Below are 17,312 nucleotides of genomic sequence, written 5' to 3'. Positions count from 1 at the left end.
GACAGTCAGTCACCGATCGTCCAATCAGCTGCATGGAAATGGGGAAACGTCATAGTACGTCATCTCCGGTGGGAGGGTCAAATTTGAGATTGTGTAAACACCATGTGTAGCGCTTATGTTACATTAATAAGGCTATTACAGATGCACTGGACTGAATATACATTTTATTTCAGTACTTCTTCGAACAAAACAAATTAAAAAATCGCAGAATTAAGAACATGATAAGCAATGTTATGATAAATAAATGTACAGTTTGGCAATAATGATTACAGATTGCAATTTTTTAACAAAATCAAAGTCCATTGATCAAGTTTTTTTATAAATGCTAAATTAAATAGTCCACAGGAAATTAAGAATAAATCTGCTTTCTTAGTCCAAATCATATTTTCAACATTTCTTTAAGTCTGCATCATTTAATGCAGGGGTTACCAAAGTGTGGGTCGGGACCCCCAGGGGGGTCGCGAGACACAAATGGGGGGTTGTGAGATGTCTTCCAGAATGTTTTTTTAATCTAAAAATAGTACATTTTACCCATTATTGTAAAATAAATCAGCCTAAATAGTAGCTACACTTAAAATAAACCCTTGAAAATAGAAAATGTAATGAGTTTTCTGCCTTTCTTTTTGTCAGATGACTCCTAAGTTTAGAGTTAGTGATCAGTTAATTATCAAAAGCATCAGTAGCAGTAGGTAAATTCATAACGACACAGGAAACACAGCCACATGCTCATATAGGTAGACTAATTTTCTCCAGACCAGCTAAAAGAAGCCACATTAAATCACTTTGAGGGTCACTGGGGGGTCGCGAGTCTTTGGCACCAATGTTTTGGGGGTCGCAGGCTGAAAAGTTTGGAAACCCCGAATTTAATGGATTGTTTCCCTTGTCAGCCTTTGGATTGGTCACCATCAAAACCTGCAGAGCAAAGACTTACCAGGTAAAACAACTATTATGACTTAGATTAAAAAATGAGTATGTTTGAACAGTCTGAAGAAGAGCTACTAGTAATACCATTATACCTTCAGTTATGAGCAGGTTGTTAGTTTGCAGAATTTCTGCTTGTGTTTCATCCATATTCATGTACAAAGTTTCAGCTTTGTACTGCAGAGAGAGGATGATTGAAGCAGTTAGTTAGATGGTTTTTACCCTTGAGCAGTATCCACATGAACCTTTTACCTCTCAATGTTATAAAACAACATGTTATCAAAGCTTACCATTAGTGCTGCAAACAGTGTACTGCCAGTGACTCTCTGTACATGTTCCTCTATCGCAGGGTATGAGTGGACAAAATGCTGAGTAGACATGAATAAAGGCATCAGTGCTTTTTTACATGTGAATGTATCATAGTGTTCATTTTATAAAGGTTTGCATTTAAGTGATACAGCACAATACTGGACACCAAATTTGTTGAGATATGGAGTATCTGCTCTATGAATTTCATGAATACTGTTCTTTATTATCCCACAAAAGGAAGAAATAGTTAACGTTACTTTTACAAAAATGTATAAGTTTTCTTCTGTTCAGTAAATTTCATCTTTAGAGGATTTTCTTCAATAGTGTTTCTGCAAAGATTGCATGGAAATCATCATGGTAGATTTGGGAATCATTTTGGAGAGCAAATAGGGGTGTACCTGTAAGGCCAAGCTGGCTTGTATCTGGGAATCGATGTGCTCTCTGTTGCCCACAGCAAAAAGGAGATGCTGGATCACACCAAGAGAGAGAAGCTCGCTGGAAACTTCCTGACTTCCCTCAGCCAGCAGGCTTCAAGATAACAAGAATATATACTTACTGTATTAAAGCAGCTTGAACTGTTACAATGAGGTAATACAAGTTATTATAACAGTATACCAGTATCATTCATCGAAATTTCATTAAACATTGCGCAATAGAATTTCATTTATTTATATGTAATGTTCAGTTTACGTTTGTTTTTGCAACAAGTACACATGGAGTCCATACCGCATAGTTTTAGCTGCAGCTGCTTGTTGCACAAACACAGGCAGAGATCCTGTCATCTGGGTTATCTCAGACTCTGATAGGATTAAATGCATGAAAAAATTAATATGAAATTCTATCTAAAGTGGACTTGTTATTGTACTGTGTTAAGTCTAAAAAAAATATATAGTTGAAAAACTAAATATTTATGGGCCAAAATGTTACCCTCTGTATTCTGATGCTGCTCTACTTCTTCTTTACTGGGTCTCAGCAGGGCGACCAGTCCACTGAGCAGCACTGGCCTGACATCATAAGGCTTCAGGATCAGGATAAGATTTATAGCTACAGAATTTACATTCGAAAGAAGAGGAGAGATTTACACAAAGGGGATTTTTCTGTGACATCTGCAACGACTGCAACTGAAGTATAAAGCAAGTATACAAACAAAAATTTGGACAGACACAAAAATGCTAAAATACATCCTTAAAAAATAATCGTCAGCACAACAGAAGTTATACAACAAAATCTGATATCTGCTTACCTGCATCTTGAACTTCCAGGTGCAGGGACCTGAGCATGTGTAACAGAGGCTCTACAATGTTATGGTGGGCTGTTTTCATTTTGGACTGTTAGAGAGGAACGCAAGTTAAATATATACATGTTTCTTTGAACACAGGTCTGTTCTTCTTCACCATACATGAATATCAAACAAGGTGGCCAGATGAGGGCAAAAACATGCCTTTAAGCCAATAGAAGTAATGCTTTTATATAAAAACGGAGTGTGCACCCTCTTGCTGTACCTGCACAATGTGTAAGGTGCACAGGACCAGCTGCTGTGCCTTTGGAGAGGAACAAGTCATGAGCGTAATCAGACCTTTGTAGATTTGGTTTTGATATTTTGGGTTTCCATGGGACAGGGACTCCAGGAGGGCTCGAGCTGACTCTTGCGTGTCATCAGTGTTTGATGTAGCCAGGGACTCTGCTATGACTTTCACACCTGCAAAAATAAACACATAGAGCTCAAAGCAAAATAAACACATCTCTGGAGCCTTGCAGATCAAGTAATGAATCACAGGAAAGAAAGAATCTGGTAGCATGGAAAAGCATCTCATCTGCATGAAATTACACATAAAATTACTACTGTACACAAATAAACTGAATATGTTTCCCAGGCAAATTTACCATTGCTTTCACAGATGAACTCTTTGTACTTGCGACCAGCATTTGAAACAGTGAGCAGCAGACAGAGGGCTGCTGTCTTATCCTCCTCTTTACTTTTAGAGTGGCTCAAGATCTCCAGGAGAGTGAGAACACCTCCATCCTCTACAAACTCCACAAGGTACTGATCACTAAGGGATGAGAAAAAAAAGGTCACTGACAAAGCTTTGAGATGTAAGCAGAGAAACTTTACAGGAGTATTAAATCTCACTTACTGGCTTGATGCAGAAAGAAAAACCCCTATTGCTTTAAGCTGCAATCCCAAAAATGTGCCAAACATGAATCTGAATATTCAGTTAAAGACTGGCCTCTAGAGTTGGTATACTTTGTGCTGCTTTATTATTCCACAAATTTTTCTAAAGGTGTACAGCAGGCATGTCTAAAGTACGGCCCAGGGTCCAATCACGGTCCATTCATTTATGGCCCCAAGCTTCCAATCTAAAAACGTGTTATTTATAGCACAGAAATTAATCGCATTCTGAATCATCTGTACATTTGCAGTTTCTTGCAAGCGCACACACAAAACTAAAGTCAATCCAGAAACGTCTCAAAAAGCTTCATATCAACTACTTGTATAAAGCCAAAGCAATGGGAATTCTGCAAGACGGCAATAAAAAAGAAACACAAGAACTCTTTAAGCTGACAGGTTTTCAAACTAATGTTTTTATCATGATGTGGAAATGTTCTTGATAAACACTAAAAGTTCAGAAGACACAAAAGAGGACACAAGACAAGATCAAAATTATGAAATTGTCCAGAAAAGGCAAAATTAGGTGCATAACAATTGTTCAGAACTCAGGAAAATTATTATTTAGTTCTTAAAATGTTGTCTGCTGGTCAGAAAAGTCTTAAAAACAACAGGAAAATGAAGTGTGATGAAATCCAGATGATCTTGCCATAGAAAAATAATGAGACAATATTTTTCCCACATTCCCCGACCCTAATGAAAAACTTTTTCCTCCTGAAGAAGATACAGTTTGCTGATGAAACGTGGCTTGTGGAGAACTGAGGACTTCCTAGTTACTGATTTATTGAGAAAAGAAAATTAAAATAATTGTTATTCAATAGAGATTTCATATAACTTGATATAACTATGATTACTAAGTCTCAGTAGGAGCCACTGGCCCTGAGGTAATCTGACAACATCAAATGTGGCCCTCTTTGAAAATAATTTGGACACCACTGGTGTACAGTGTTGAATCCCCACTGACACTGACACGCTAATGATGAAGAAAGGATACGTGAGTCTCATCCAGGTGGTCACTCGAGCCAGGAACAGACTAGCAACCTGAGCGAACTCAAGCTCCAGCTCATAGAACGTCTTTCCTGTGTTCTGGATCAGGAAGGTGTTCAACAGTCGGCCGCGGACCGTCCTGTCACCACGGTCCCACTCCCGGAGAAAGCTGAGGACTTTGCCGATACTCGCTTGGTCACCTTGGGTAAGCATTGTAGTTTGTCTTCCCTCTTTTCACGCTGGCGATAAAATGTATTCCTACTCAAACAAAAACAAACAAACTGGGAGTTGAAGTCTTAAGCTAATGCACAAATAAAAGCTATATTATCAATCGAATGGCTGTGTTTAAATGTTTAAAACGATCATTTTTCTCGCGCTTCGACTCTGCTTATGGCAGCTTGTTTACGGTTGCTAGGTAACGCCCCATAATAAAAGTGTTTGACTCAATTCATCAAGTCTAAGGTTGGCAGGTTATTATTATTATTATTAATAATAATAATATTAATATTAATATTAATATTGTTGTTTTAAATATATATTTTTTACAATTATTATTATTTCAATTTCTTATAATAATAATAATCTTAATTTATTTAGCACTTTTCAAAACAAGGTAAAACAGGGGTTCCCAAACTTTTCAGTCTGCGACCCCCAAAATATAGGTGCCAAAGACTTGTGACCCCCACTGTCCCTCGAAGTGGTTAAATTGGGATGATTCTATTTGGTTTTGGTTTTGTTGTAGGGGTTTTGCTTTTGCTCTCCTTCTCCCCCTTCCCTTTCTGTTTTTCCTTCTCCTGCAGGTATATGAGTGGCAGGGGGTGTGGCTGGCTTTCTATCAGCAACAGACAGGGCACACCTGGCTCCACTTGACTAATCATCCTGGTCTTCACTTTACTACTCTGCCAGATAATTTTGTCTTGTTCGGTAGTGTCTCTAGTGATTCTTTCTGTGGACTATTTAGCTTTTCTTAGATATGTATTTTTTTGCTTAGGAAGTTGTCCATTCTTACCTGTGTTCTTTTTGCTCAGGTACTGCTTTGGTTGAACCTTGCCTGTGTTCCCTGCATTGCCATCAGGATCACCTTTCCTGGCCGGCCAGCCAGCTCCCAGCCTTCACTGCCTGGTTTTTAATTATTATTTTCTTAACATTAAATTGTTTGTTTCTAAATTGTTACCTGCTTCAGCCTGCCTCTGGGTTTTTCCGTAACTGAAACCTAACATAAATGTTGCTTCAAAATTAGTTTACCTACATGCACATGTGTCTGTGTTTCCTGTGCTGCTGTGAATTAACGTGCTGCTACTGATCCTTTTGTTAATCAACTGTTAGCTAACCCTGACTTTAGGAGTCATCTGGCAACAAAGAACAGCAGAAAACTAATGAAATGGACTTATTTGCAGGTTTTAATTCAAATGTAACTTGTTTGTCTACATTTTTATAATAATGGGTAAGAAAAGCAAGTTAAAATTATTTAAATAAATAAATAAAATGGAAGACATCTCGTTGTTGACCTAAACAGACAAGCACTTAAAAGCAGCTCTGTGGTGTGATGGAGAGGGCTTCTGCTTTATGGTTCGGGGTTCAAATCCCACTAAGGGCTTCAAGTGTAAGATGGAAAATAAACAGTTTCCTCACAATGGGGTTGAGCTTTTGAACTATGTTAACAAAATTGTGGAATGAAAACGTATAAAAAAGCATGCACTGCTAAGCAGCTTTGTGATGCGATGGACAGGGCAGCTGCCTTACAGTGTGATGGTTCAGGGTTCAAATCCCACTAAGGGCTTCAAATGTAACATGGAAAAGAAACAGTTTCCTAACAATGAGGTTGAACTGTGCTTTTAAACAACTAAGACAAATTGATGGAATGAAAAGACCTAAAAAAGCAATCACTGTCAAGCATCTTTGTGGTGTGATGGATATGACAGTTGCCTTTCCATGCAAGGATCCTGGGATCAAAACCCTGACATGGACCATCTATGGGGGATGGAATTAAAACACTTTCTTCACACTGTAATGAGAACTGTGCCTTTGAAGTACAATATCCAAATGGTTGAATGAAAAGACCTGCAAAAGTAAGTTCATCTAAGCAGCCCTGTCGTGTTAAGGATAGACCTGCTACTATAAGCGGAGTGACCACGGGGGCAGAGGGTGCAGCCGCCCTAGGGCCCATGTTCAGAAGGGGCCCCCTACTGAGCTACTTTTTTGACAGGACCGGAACAGCCGATGTCTGTCCCTGTCCACATTTGGTGTTGTAATTAAAAAACCTTCACACACACACACACACACACACACACACACACACACACACACACACACACACACACACACACACACACACACACACACACACACACACACACACACACACATCTATTTTCAATTTAAAGCAACCTCCCGTTGTCGTTCAGTTAATAATCCCCAGGAATCCATATACACATTAACACACCTGAAAACGCATACAGCATGACCATTCAAGATTATTTATCTTATGTTTAAAGATGGGCCCATGAAATTTTTTAAGCTTAGGCGTGCAAACCACAACCATGCTCAACATATGCCCACGTAAAGGTACACTGCTAAATAATCTAGACATCTACGTGTCATCTCCTGAGGTAATGTAGACTTCCTTTGAAATTGGGGATATGAGTATGGTTAAGATTAGGGTTAGGGTTAGGGATATGATTAGGGTAAGGGTTAAGATTAGGGTTATGGTTTTGATTAGGGTTAAGGTTAGGGTTAAGATTTGGGTAAGGGTTTGGGTTAGGGTTAGGGTTAGGGTTGGGGTTAGAGTTAGGGTTATGGTTGGGGTTAGAGTTAGGGTTAGGGTTAGGGTTAAGATTAGGGTTAGAGTTGGGGATATGATTAGGGTTAGGGTTTTGAATAGGGTTAGGGTTATGATTCGGGTTAGGGTTAAGATTAAGGTTAGGGTTATGATTAGGGTTAGGGTTGAGGATATGATTAGGGTTATGATTAGGGTTAGGGTTCAGATTAGGGTTACGTTTATGATTAGGGTTAAGGTTATGGCGTAGGCTCAGGGTTAAGGTTTTGCTTATGGTTAGGGTTACCCTAACCCTAATCTCATGATTATGGGTTGGGTCAGGGCTAGGTTTATGGTTGAAGATTATAAGGTGGCCAGAGCTTGGAGTATCAAGTCCCCAAGCAGTCTAAGCCTATAGCAGCATAGGATATAATCACTAATGAAGAGTCTTCAATTTCAAATATCTATACCTCTTTGCCAGTTATTTGTTTGAAGATTGAGAACAAGTCCACTCATGACCATCAAACATGTTCAACCACCAAGAAGTGATACACCCTTAAAAGTAGACAGACTAGTTCCTGTTCCTTGGTAATTTTAACTGGGATGATCAAGACAAGGAGGGTTCTCAATGTATGTGAGCTTGCTACAGTTTCATTATAACTAGAGGATTTGTGGCTCGGTAGTCCCGAGCTTAAAACAGTGTTTGTGACGACTAGCCTGGTTTCATTTCCCTTTGCTTTACCATGCAGCTGTGGTAAATGAAAAACCCATTGAGATGCTGCTGATGCTTTACAGAACAGCCTTTATATCACAAAGGGTAACTCAGTTCGTGGTAAAAACCTGTTCCCTTTACATTATCAGTGTTCTTTACAGTGTATCTGCACATTCACAGATAAAATTTCTGAGATACATTTTTGACAAAGTTATTTTTAATAACAGCCTAAACAAATAACTTAAATATAATTCATACATACACCTGTACTGTAAAACAAGACAAGTACTGGACAAGTCTGCCCATGTTTGACAATCCTGTTCTACCTGGTGGCACATTGTAAAAGCAGCTTCACTGTAAAAACTTCTCTGTGGGTGGGGTGGAGGGGAGGAAAGAGCTACTGAATGCATTTTACAAACGTTTATGAAGATACCCTATAAATTTGAAATAAAAGACAATGTGCATAAACAAATTCTTATTCATTTCAGATGTCCCCTTAAGTCATTTTTAAAACGTAATTAAGTTTGTCAGAAGAACTGGCTAAGATCTAGGTAGTATATTAATTGTTAATTAAATGATTGTTAAAGCTCTTGTATTTCCAAGGTACATTAAGTCTTTGTTCAGCAACATTGCTACTATTGTGGTTCCAAAACTAGTTTTTCCACACAAACGTGTAAAGAAAAATAGCCTACTGCATGTATGTTTATTTGCTTGACTAGATACCGCATTTTTTCAACGATACAGTCTAATTTAGAATGTCTTTATAGCTTGTCTTAAGTCATCAGCTGAGACTGTTATAGTTATCTGTGACACTGATACTGATGACACAATGATTTCTGAAGTTGAACAGCATAAAGGATTTATTCTTCTTCATCTATTGGGGCTCCTGACACAAATATTTAAATTATTAAATTATTTAAAAATGACTCCACATTCCAGCAGCACCCTTACACTAAAAGCTGAGATTGTTTCACCTCAATAAATTTCAACATTCAGTTAGGAGAATTTTTTGTTATTTTGAGTCTAGTATCAAGTTGTGTAAACCAAGTTGTTTTCACTTATATTTTAAATGGAAAAATCGATTTTTTGACTTAACAAGTAACATTTGAGCAAGATAGAGGGACTTGCTTTAAGACAATGCATCTTAAATATCTTGTTAAGTCAAACAATCTTGAAATGATCTTGTTTTGAGTTTTCATTTAGAAGAAACAAGGTTTATTTTACATTTCATACATTTTTCAAGCTGAGATCTTATTTGTTGAAGATAATGCATTGTATTGGAGAATCTATCAGAAAACCACTCAATTGATAAAAGAAAGAAAGAAAGAAAAAGTAGTTTTTTTTAAGGGTGGGTTACAGTTTTCAGGCACTGTTTCTTCTAAATCAGAAAAAATATATACATCCTCAAACTACATGCACACAATGAAACACCTACTTTTGAGCATAGCTAGCTTATCCTTAAAAACAACATGACTGAATATTAGTATATCCAGCTCATGAGAAGACATTATATCTCAAAATGCTCAAATTAAACTTTTTAATCTTATTTCAAGTACAAGATGGTCTTAAACCTAGAGAAGTGGCATTATAATTCCTGGCTTATTCTGAGACATTAATCTTTAAAATACTGGTAAAATATTGCTTAAAATAAGTTTTCCCTGCTAATCTTAAGATCACAGTTTTCTAAATATTACGTCTTATTTTAAGAAATCTTACCAAGCAAATGCTCACTTGTTCTATTGGCAGATCATTATTTTTTGCTTATTTGAAGGTAAAAGTACCTCGAAATAAGTTTTTGGAGGGGCATTTTTTCCAGTGTACTGCATGTAGAGTCATTATGGCTATTTGGCAAGTCTATCTGTCATGTAGTCGTTAGACTCAAAGTAAAAGTACGAAGAAATCCCACGGTAGAAGTTTTCTACTCAGCTGAGTTATTTATCACAGAGCTTTTATGGGTCAAACGCCATCGGTCCTTTCCTGTTGTCTACTCTAAACACAGGCCTGTTAGCACCACGTGGGGGTAAGAGGAACTGAACTCTGCCGGAGGTTTGCTGCCCTCCGCAGGCTGCTTCCCGGTAATTGTGGCTCTTTTCGGAGATAAAAGAAGGAACACATCGGTGGGGAAGAAAACCACAGTGTAACTGAGAAAAGTACGAGACTAGGTCGTATTATAACCCCACACCAAGCACTGGTCTTCGCTCCTGTGCAGTGTTTCTTGCACACAGAGACCTCGCAGTCTTCAGGATGGACTTTTAATCTGCCTGAATGCCAAATAGCGGGTGGTTAACGCGCACGGGGCGACACTTCATCTTTTCCGGAGGAAACGCAGATTTACCGCTCTATTGTCTGCGATTTCAACAACATTCAAGACATTTGGTGTAATCCTAACCGATTATTTTATCTAATCACTGACTGTGGAGTATTTATAGTCTAATGAATGTGCGAATAATGGCAGATAAACCGGCATGGCACGTCAGACAGAAGAACACAGGGAGAGTGACAAGGACGGGGAGAGGGAGAAAGAAAGGGGAGGGGAACTGACATTAAAGCAACACAACAAGGAAACTACACTGCAGAGCCTCAGACGCCTTCATTTTATGTTTTTGAATAATAGCAGGAGCTGGTGTGGCGAAGTGTATCTGTGAAATCTGCCCGGAGCTCAGTCCCACACAGCGGCAAGTGCCCCGAAAAGGAGCAGCTATCCACCGAGTTGGATTTAAAGGCGCTCTCGGACGCTTTCAAGAGATATGGGTGAGGATAATGAAAGAGAGGTTTAATTGTAATTCTTTTTTAAATTAACAGAAGGAGGAGAGGCCTCTTTTACGGACAGAGCCGTATCTTAATGGGTGGGGGGGAACAAAGACCAACCGCGTTGCCGAGTCGTAATTAATGAAAAGCCAATTTAGATGATCTTATAGCTGTTTTACCCTCATCACATTCTTCTCACTGTGATAGGACTGCTATCATCTTAGCATGCTGCCATTCTGATGGAGGAAGGCTGCCATTGCATTGGAGTTCTCCTTTTTAAGTCATTATTATTAAAACAATGAGTTTATGAAAAGGTTGTGCTCTGATGTAGCGAGTATACAGATGTTTTCCTGGTTATCAGGTGTCTTAACTCATTTTGAATCCAACACTGCTGAATTAGTAAACATTAAATAAATGCATCATAACATCCCTACATTCTAGTTTTGTTTTCAACACTATTATTAAACCCATATTTAGTATATTTAATCCAAGAGGACCCAAGCACACCAGTCTCCATGAAGTATGAATGTGTGTATTTGTGTGTATTTGTGTGTGTGTGTGTGTGTGTGTGTGTGTGTGTGTGTGTGTGTGTGTGTGTGTGTGTGTGTGTGTGTCCAGGCTCAGAACCACCAAGCTCTCCACAGGTGGTGGAGGATGGAGGAGAGGAGGATGAGGAGGAGCTGAGCGGTGGGGAGGAGGCAGACCTGCGCTCCAGCTCCGGCAGGGGCTCCCTGCTGACCCGGAGAGGGATCACTCTGAGGGTGCTGCTCAAGGACGGGCTTGTGGAACCAGGGGACGGGGTGCTGGCCATACACTATTTGGTAATAACAAGATACTACAGATGAGTGTAGTAAGGATGTTATCCGTTATTTATGCCCTTGTTATATCATGTTGGGTTGTACATTTTGTTAAAACTAACCATGACACAACAGCAAATGCTAAAAGCAGTAGTTAAAAACGAGTAAATCCTCATTCTGGTTTGACTTTGTTTAAAGTGAAAAGTTCTCTGTTTCCTCAGGGTAAAAACTTTGTTGGAGACCTGTTGACTGATGGGAAAATCAGATGGGTGGAGACAGGCCAGATCTTCAACTCCCCCAGTGCCTGGGCGACACACTGCAAACGTTTGGTAAACCCGGCCAAGAAGTCTGGCTGTGGCTGGGCGTCTGTACGCTACAGAGGACAGAAGCTGGTCCAGTACAAAACCACGTGGCTGCACAAGTACCAACCCAGCGCAGACATGGTGAGAAGACAACAACAACGTAGCTTTTATGACAGGCAGTCTCATAGCCTTACATTTCCAATAGAACAACACATCCTAAGCAGTAGAAAGCTAAATGTTTGTCAAGATCAAACATGGCCTTCATTTTGAATTGGACAACTTTAGAAACAAAAAGTTCTTCTAAAGCAGCTCACATACAGTCATAAGTACTCAAAAAGCACTTTTGTTATTTGGTTTAAGATGAAGCTTTTCAACTTAATGGTAGTAAAACACAACCAATAACATAGCTGCACTGTTGCAGGGTTTTCCCAGAGCGAGAAGTTAGACAAATGTGAGATTTCTGCTCATGAATTTCCTGTAAATTGAAGAAGGACAAGCAGAGTTGTAACAAAGTAGGTGCTGATTGTTAAAGGTTTAGGATGCAAAGAAAAGTGCTTTGTTAATCTACAAATAATCTCAAATTAATTCCCAAATTGCTAACTTTGTGATTCTAAAAATGGCAAATCTGAAAAAAACAAAGATTGCTGGTTTAAAATACACAGAGAGAAATAAGTTGATTGATTTTTTAGAGTCCTCTGTAAAAACTGAAGCACATTCTACTGCAGTATAATTTCCCCCGGCTTATTTTAACAACAGAAACCTTTCATGTACTAAAGCTTCAAATAACAATTACCTTATGACCCATCAGGTCCACATTCTTCTGAATTTGTTACCCCACATTGACTACATTACCCTGGTCTACATTTTTATCCACTCATTGTTCATTTCTTGTGATGCCAGAGCCTGGTGAGTGAGGAGGACGATGATGAGGATGAAGAGGAAGGGAAAACAGCTGTCCAGCCAGATGATAAAAACAAGAACAGCAAACCTGGATTTCATGGTATAATTACCGGCTCTTCTAAGTGAAAACATTTACCTTTCATATACATGCAGTTACAACAAGATGGAAAAGAAATGTCGTTTTTTTCCAGACATAATGGTTTCACGGAGGGCCGACAGAGAGAGAATTCCTGTCAGATATTGCACCTTGGGTACCAGAGATGCTGCCAAGTACTGACTTTGATTCTCAAAGATTGATGTGATTTCATGTGAGGGATGCATTCCTCTTGGTCAGAGTGTATTAGAGTGTGATATACTTTAATTTTGATCCTCAGAGATCCTCACACACTCGTGGAGCTTTCGGCCTTCTCAGCCATCAACAGATTCCAGCCCTTCAATGTAGCCGTATCCAGTAATGTGCTGCTGCTCATGGTAAGTACTCACCGTCTAAGAGAAGGGAATTTGATATTAAGAAGCATGTGAGTACACAGAATTATTACGTTTTTTTGCTCATCAGGACTTCCACTGCCACCTGACCACCAGTGAGGTGGTGGGATACCTCGGAGGCAGATGGGATACTAACACGCAATGTGAGTGTTACTTTACCTCATGTTGTTAAATATACATCAGTGGAAGATAAAAGTGAAACCAGCTCTGTCGTGGCTCTCTTTGTGGTCGTTGTGTTTCAGTGCTGACCGTTTTGAGGGCTTTTCCTTGTCGGACCAGGCTGGCAGATAGAGAAGCCGCATCTGCTGTGGAGGAGGAGGTAACACATACAGAGTGAACCAGTAGTCTGTAAAAACAGCATGCATGCCTTTAGAAAACATGAAGCGGAACGATACCCGTTTTAAAAATTCACAGGTCCTTTCAGCGTCTCAGGGCAGATCAGGAGCCAGTGCTTTTCAACATGTATCTCTCTTTCCAAGAGACGGAACCAAAGGACACAATAATACATTTCAGTCACTTTAAAAGAGTTTTGATCCAAAGGTTTCATCCATTTTGGAGTTAAAACATTGGCTAGTTCCTGCTTTAACGCTTAGACTTAATACTTTTTATACTTCATATGAAGCTGCAGTTTTACAAAAGTTACAATCACTGACCGAATTGTCCTGAGATAAAAAAAACCTTGATGTTATTATTTTTTTCAAAAAGTTTCCTTACCTTAAGTTTTTGCACATTTATTATTTGTTTAAATGTAGCAATTCACATTTTATTTGAATTCTTGACATTGGCTAGATAACTGAATATAAAAAAAGAAAACAGTTGAAACTTTGATATAATCTTATGCTGTAAAAAGACTTCTTACAGAGATTAATCTGACCTGTGTATGATCATTTCTGTTGTAGTTTAAATTCAGTTTTCTGGCATTAAAGTAAAACAACTACAGCAAAAGTAGAGTTGTTTTTTTTCTGATCACCTTCTGTCATCTTGACTCTACTCCAGATCTGTCAGAACCTGTTCATGCGCGGGCTGTCATTGGTGGGCTGGTACCACAGTCACCCGAGAGGTCCTGCTCTGCCGTCGCTGCAGGACATCGACTCCCAGATGGACCATCAGCTGAGACTGCAGGGCTCGAACAACGGCTTCCAGCCGTGTCTGGGCATCATCTGTGGTAAGTGTGTGCCTTTACTTGTACTGTTTGGCCTTTATTGATATCTGTGTTTTTCCTCTTATCATACAAGCAAGAGTAAGTGGATGTAAGGAGAGTCTTTTGTGGATGTTAACTGCACATATGTAAATGTTTAGCCACTTTATCACCTACTCATCAACTTTACATCTCATGCAGGTCCATATTACCACGGCAATCAAGGAGTGGCATCCACAATAACTCCATTTTGGGTCGTGCCACCCCCTGAGGTGAGGGTAAAGTTTTGTTAAACCTTCATACTTATTTACTGTCACTTTAAATAGTATATCATACTCATGCTCATGTTTTTGCATCTGTTTCCTCCCTGCAGCAACGGTCCAATGACTATGGTATTCCAGTGGCTGTGGAGGTCACCTATGTACAGGACAACTTTCTCACCAGTGATGTGCTCAATGAGATGGTATGGATACAGCAGCCTTGGTGCTTCTACTTAAAATTGTTGTATGATCATTTTTTTGGTAATACTGTATTTCATTGTAAAGAGGTTCTGGTTCTTTCCTCCACAGATGCTGCTGGTTGACTACTACAGAGCAGCTCCTGATCTCGTCCACTTCAGCCAGTACTGGTGTCCTGATACAACCATGATGGACAAGATTAAGGTAGGATAATGACATCTTAAAAACTAGGCAGACTCAAGATGATGATCCTGGTACTATCCCATGTTCCAGACTTCACACACCAGCTGTACTTACTACAAACTTCTGTCTTCTTCTTAAGGGCTCTCTGAGCTGCCATGCTCCCAAAGACCAGGCCTACTCTCAGATCTTGGAGCACGTCTACAGTCAGCTGAGCCACCTGCCATGAGTGTGTCTGCTGTGCATATACTCATGAGGCTTATCTCCAACTTATAGTGTTTCCATGACGAACACTTTTTGTGCGGAGCGGACAGGACAGGAGGGACAGATGTACAATGTAAAAACCTGCTTGAAAAACATATAGATGCCTTGAATTCTTTGCTCTTTAAGTGACACTTAGTTATGACACAGCATTATCGTGAGTTTGAGAAACACTTGAAAGACTCTGGAAGTGCTAATTCTGTGATATTTGTCCCCCAGGAGTTTGTAATGGAAATAGAGAAATATACAATGGATACATGAAACAGATTTTTATAGAGGACGCTAAATAGAAGCATTTCATTGACGAGGAATCATCCCACCTGACTGGCCTCTTACCTTTTACACCTGGACCTATATGTGCCTATCTGTGCCAGTATTCAGATACTGCCAGATATGTACAATATAACTTTTTCATGTGTTGTTATTGCCTTCAAAGACTAAAGACTGGTTTGGGAAAGATTGCGCAAAAATACTACCTTAGCGAAGTATCCAAATGTGTCTCGGTATGAGCTTAGCTAGTACTCTGCAATGTGGTACAAGTAATTCACTGTGCCAAGCATTTTGTTTTTACTAACCTGTGTGTAAAAACAGGTGTGTGTGTGTTTATGAGTGTGTGTGTGTGTGTGTGTGTGCTATTTTATGAAAGCTGCCCTTTATTGTCTTCCTTGAGTTTTATGAGACATGAGTAGGATAGGACAGATGTTTGCTCGTTTTTTCCCTGTACTGTATTTATTACTAATTGTGGATTGTGTGACGTACATGTAAGAAGACAGAGCAATGCCTTAAGCCTGCTGATGATCCACAACGCATTAAAATATACACACTGGAACTATTTAAAAATAGATTGTGTTGTTGTTCACTGCATCGCTAGAAGCTCTGAGGTTGTATTAAGGGGGGATTTTATGCAAAGTGCGAACGTTGGCTTAATAACATGCTCACAATAACTCTATCCAGTGGTTCTTTAAAAATGTTAACAAAAGACACACACGGTTGTGCAAAAAGAAAAGAAAGGGTATCCCGTATTATTTAGGTTCATCCTCTGAAAGCGGCAACATCTTCCAATGTTAAAAGTGAAGCCAATATGAAAGTGCTAGGAACTGCACTTCCTTCAGAGTTCACTTGAGGCTGGTCTCTAAAGCCCAGCAGACTGTTACACAAGCTGTGTGAAAGTTATGTCCTAAGTTAGGGTGTAAAGTCCACCCTAAATCATACCTTGAAGCTAGTTAGTTTGTAACTTAAAGGTGACATATCACGCTTTTTTCATCAATATATATTGGTCTAAGAGGTCCCCAAAACATGTCTTTAAAGTTTATGCTCAAAAAAACACTTTGAAATCAGATTTTGGCCTGCCTGAAAATTCCTCTTCTTCAGTCCTCCTCAGAACACTCTGTTTTCTCTCTGACCACGCCCCCTGAGGAAGTGGCTGTGCCTCGGCTCTCCAGCACGTTGATCTAATGGTTACATGTTGGCTGAGTATGCCCGGCTGCTCATAGATCGCGTTACTTCAACCCTCTGAATCTGATCCAGAATCTGATCCTGATGGAGAGGCGCCTGTAGCAGGACCTTTCTGAAGGATTGGTCACAGATTTAGTGTTTCTTGTTGTTTTATTTATCAGTATGTCGACGTGTGTCTTGGTACACAGCTACGAGCATGTAGCTATGTGGCTATGCTAACTAGCGCTAGCACTTATCCATGATAAATAAAAATCATCCACTAGGTCTTCAAATCTGCAGACGTTGGGAGTAAAACTGACCTTTGTGTTTATTAAGACAGCCTACAACTAGCATGCCTCCCTCCTAAGCTCCTTGTTACCACACATTTGTGCAGGTAATTAAGAAATGGAGAAGTTGAGTTGTATTTTATGCAGTCTATGGGCTGAACAGGCTCCGAGCTCTGACTCCGTGACAGACCGGATATTGTTGTTACGTAACAAAAACACGGAAGTCTGAAACGGCTCGTTTCACACACATTTACAGAAAGGTGTAGAAATCAAAACAGGGGCAGAATGGATTTTTTTCATTCTCGGGGGGTTTGTAGACATGCCAGGGAAACATATTTCAGGTAGAGAACCATTAAAAAGTCCATTTTGCATGATATGTCACCTTTAAGTTGTGTCATTGTTTTGTTGCACCACAGAGACGTAAGGTTCATCTTAACTAGTAGACTGTAACGTCCAAACTAAACATTGTC

The 17,312-nt window shown here is 39.5% G+C and overlaps 2 protein-coding genes across 7 annotated transcripts; one reads left to right on the top strand and one right to left on the bottom strand.

Annotated features, from left to right (window-relative positions):
- Positions 1-52: 52 nt before the first annotated feature.
- Positions 53-5,495, bottom strand: armh1 (armadillo like helical domain containing 1). Of its 2 annotated transcripts, XM_034709226.1 has the most exons (12): positions 5,394-5,495; positions 4,392-4,642; positions 3,366-3,434; positions 3,115-3,281; positions 2,733-2,929; positions 2,474-2,558; positions 2,158-2,274; positions 1,957-2,029; positions 1,629-1,758; positions 1,212-1,289; positions 1,017-1,098; positions 53-912 (listed from the first exon to the last, which is right to left on the bottom strand). In XM_034709226.1, exons 2-12 carry the CDS (start codon positions 4,595-4,597, stop codon positions 884-886), a joined length of 1,233 nt encoding a protein of 410 aa, XP_034565117.1. In that variant the 5' UTR covers positions 4,598-4,642; positions 5,394-5,495; the 3' UTR covers positions 53-883. The 2 variants fall into 2 exon arrangements, with proteins under 2 accessions (XP_034565117.1, XP_034565108.1); XM_034709217.1 differs by lacking the exon at positions 5,394-5,495 and having other exon boundaries at positions 54-912; positions 4,392-4,801.
- On the top strand, positions 4,298-15,963 carry mpnd (MPN domain containing). 5 transcript variants are annotated; one of them, XM_034709181.1, is made up of 16 exons: positions 4,298-4,589; positions 5,185-5,308; positions 5,413-5,506; positions 10,466-10,602; positions 11,218-11,420; positions 11,618-11,839; positions 12,599-12,698; positions 12,790-12,868; positions 12,973-13,069; positions 13,155-13,227; positions 13,327-13,403; positions 14,081-14,249; positions 14,424-14,494; positions 14,596-14,685; positions 14,792-14,884; positions 15,003-15,963. In XM_034709181.1, the coding sequence occupies exons 4-16, from the start codon at positions 10,599-10,601 to the stop codon at positions 15,087-15,089; spliced, it is 1,365 nt and encodes a 454-aa protein (XP_034565072.1). In that variant the 5' UTR covers positions 4,298-4,589; positions 5,185-5,308; positions 5,413-5,506; positions 10,466-10,598; the 3' UTR covers positions 15,090-15,963. The 5 variants fall into 5 exon arrangements, with proteins under 5 accessions (XP_034565072.1, XP_034565065.1, XP_034565080.1 ...); XM_034709174.1 differs by lacking the exon at positions 5,185-5,308; XM_034709189.1 differs by lacking the exon at positions 5,185-5,308 and having other exon boundaries at positions 4,298-4,854.
- Positions 15,964-17,312: the final 1,349 nt, after the last annotated feature.

This window comes from Notolabrus celidotus, chromosome 2, assembly GCF_009762535.1.
Source record: "Notolabrus celidotus isolate fNotCel1 chromosome 2, fNotCel1.pri, whole genome shotgun sequence".
NCBI lineage: Eukaryota > Metazoa > Chordata > Actinopteri > Labriformes > Labridae > Notolabrus > Notolabrus celidotus.
This window is presented reverse-complemented; position numbering and strand designations above follow the sequence as displayed.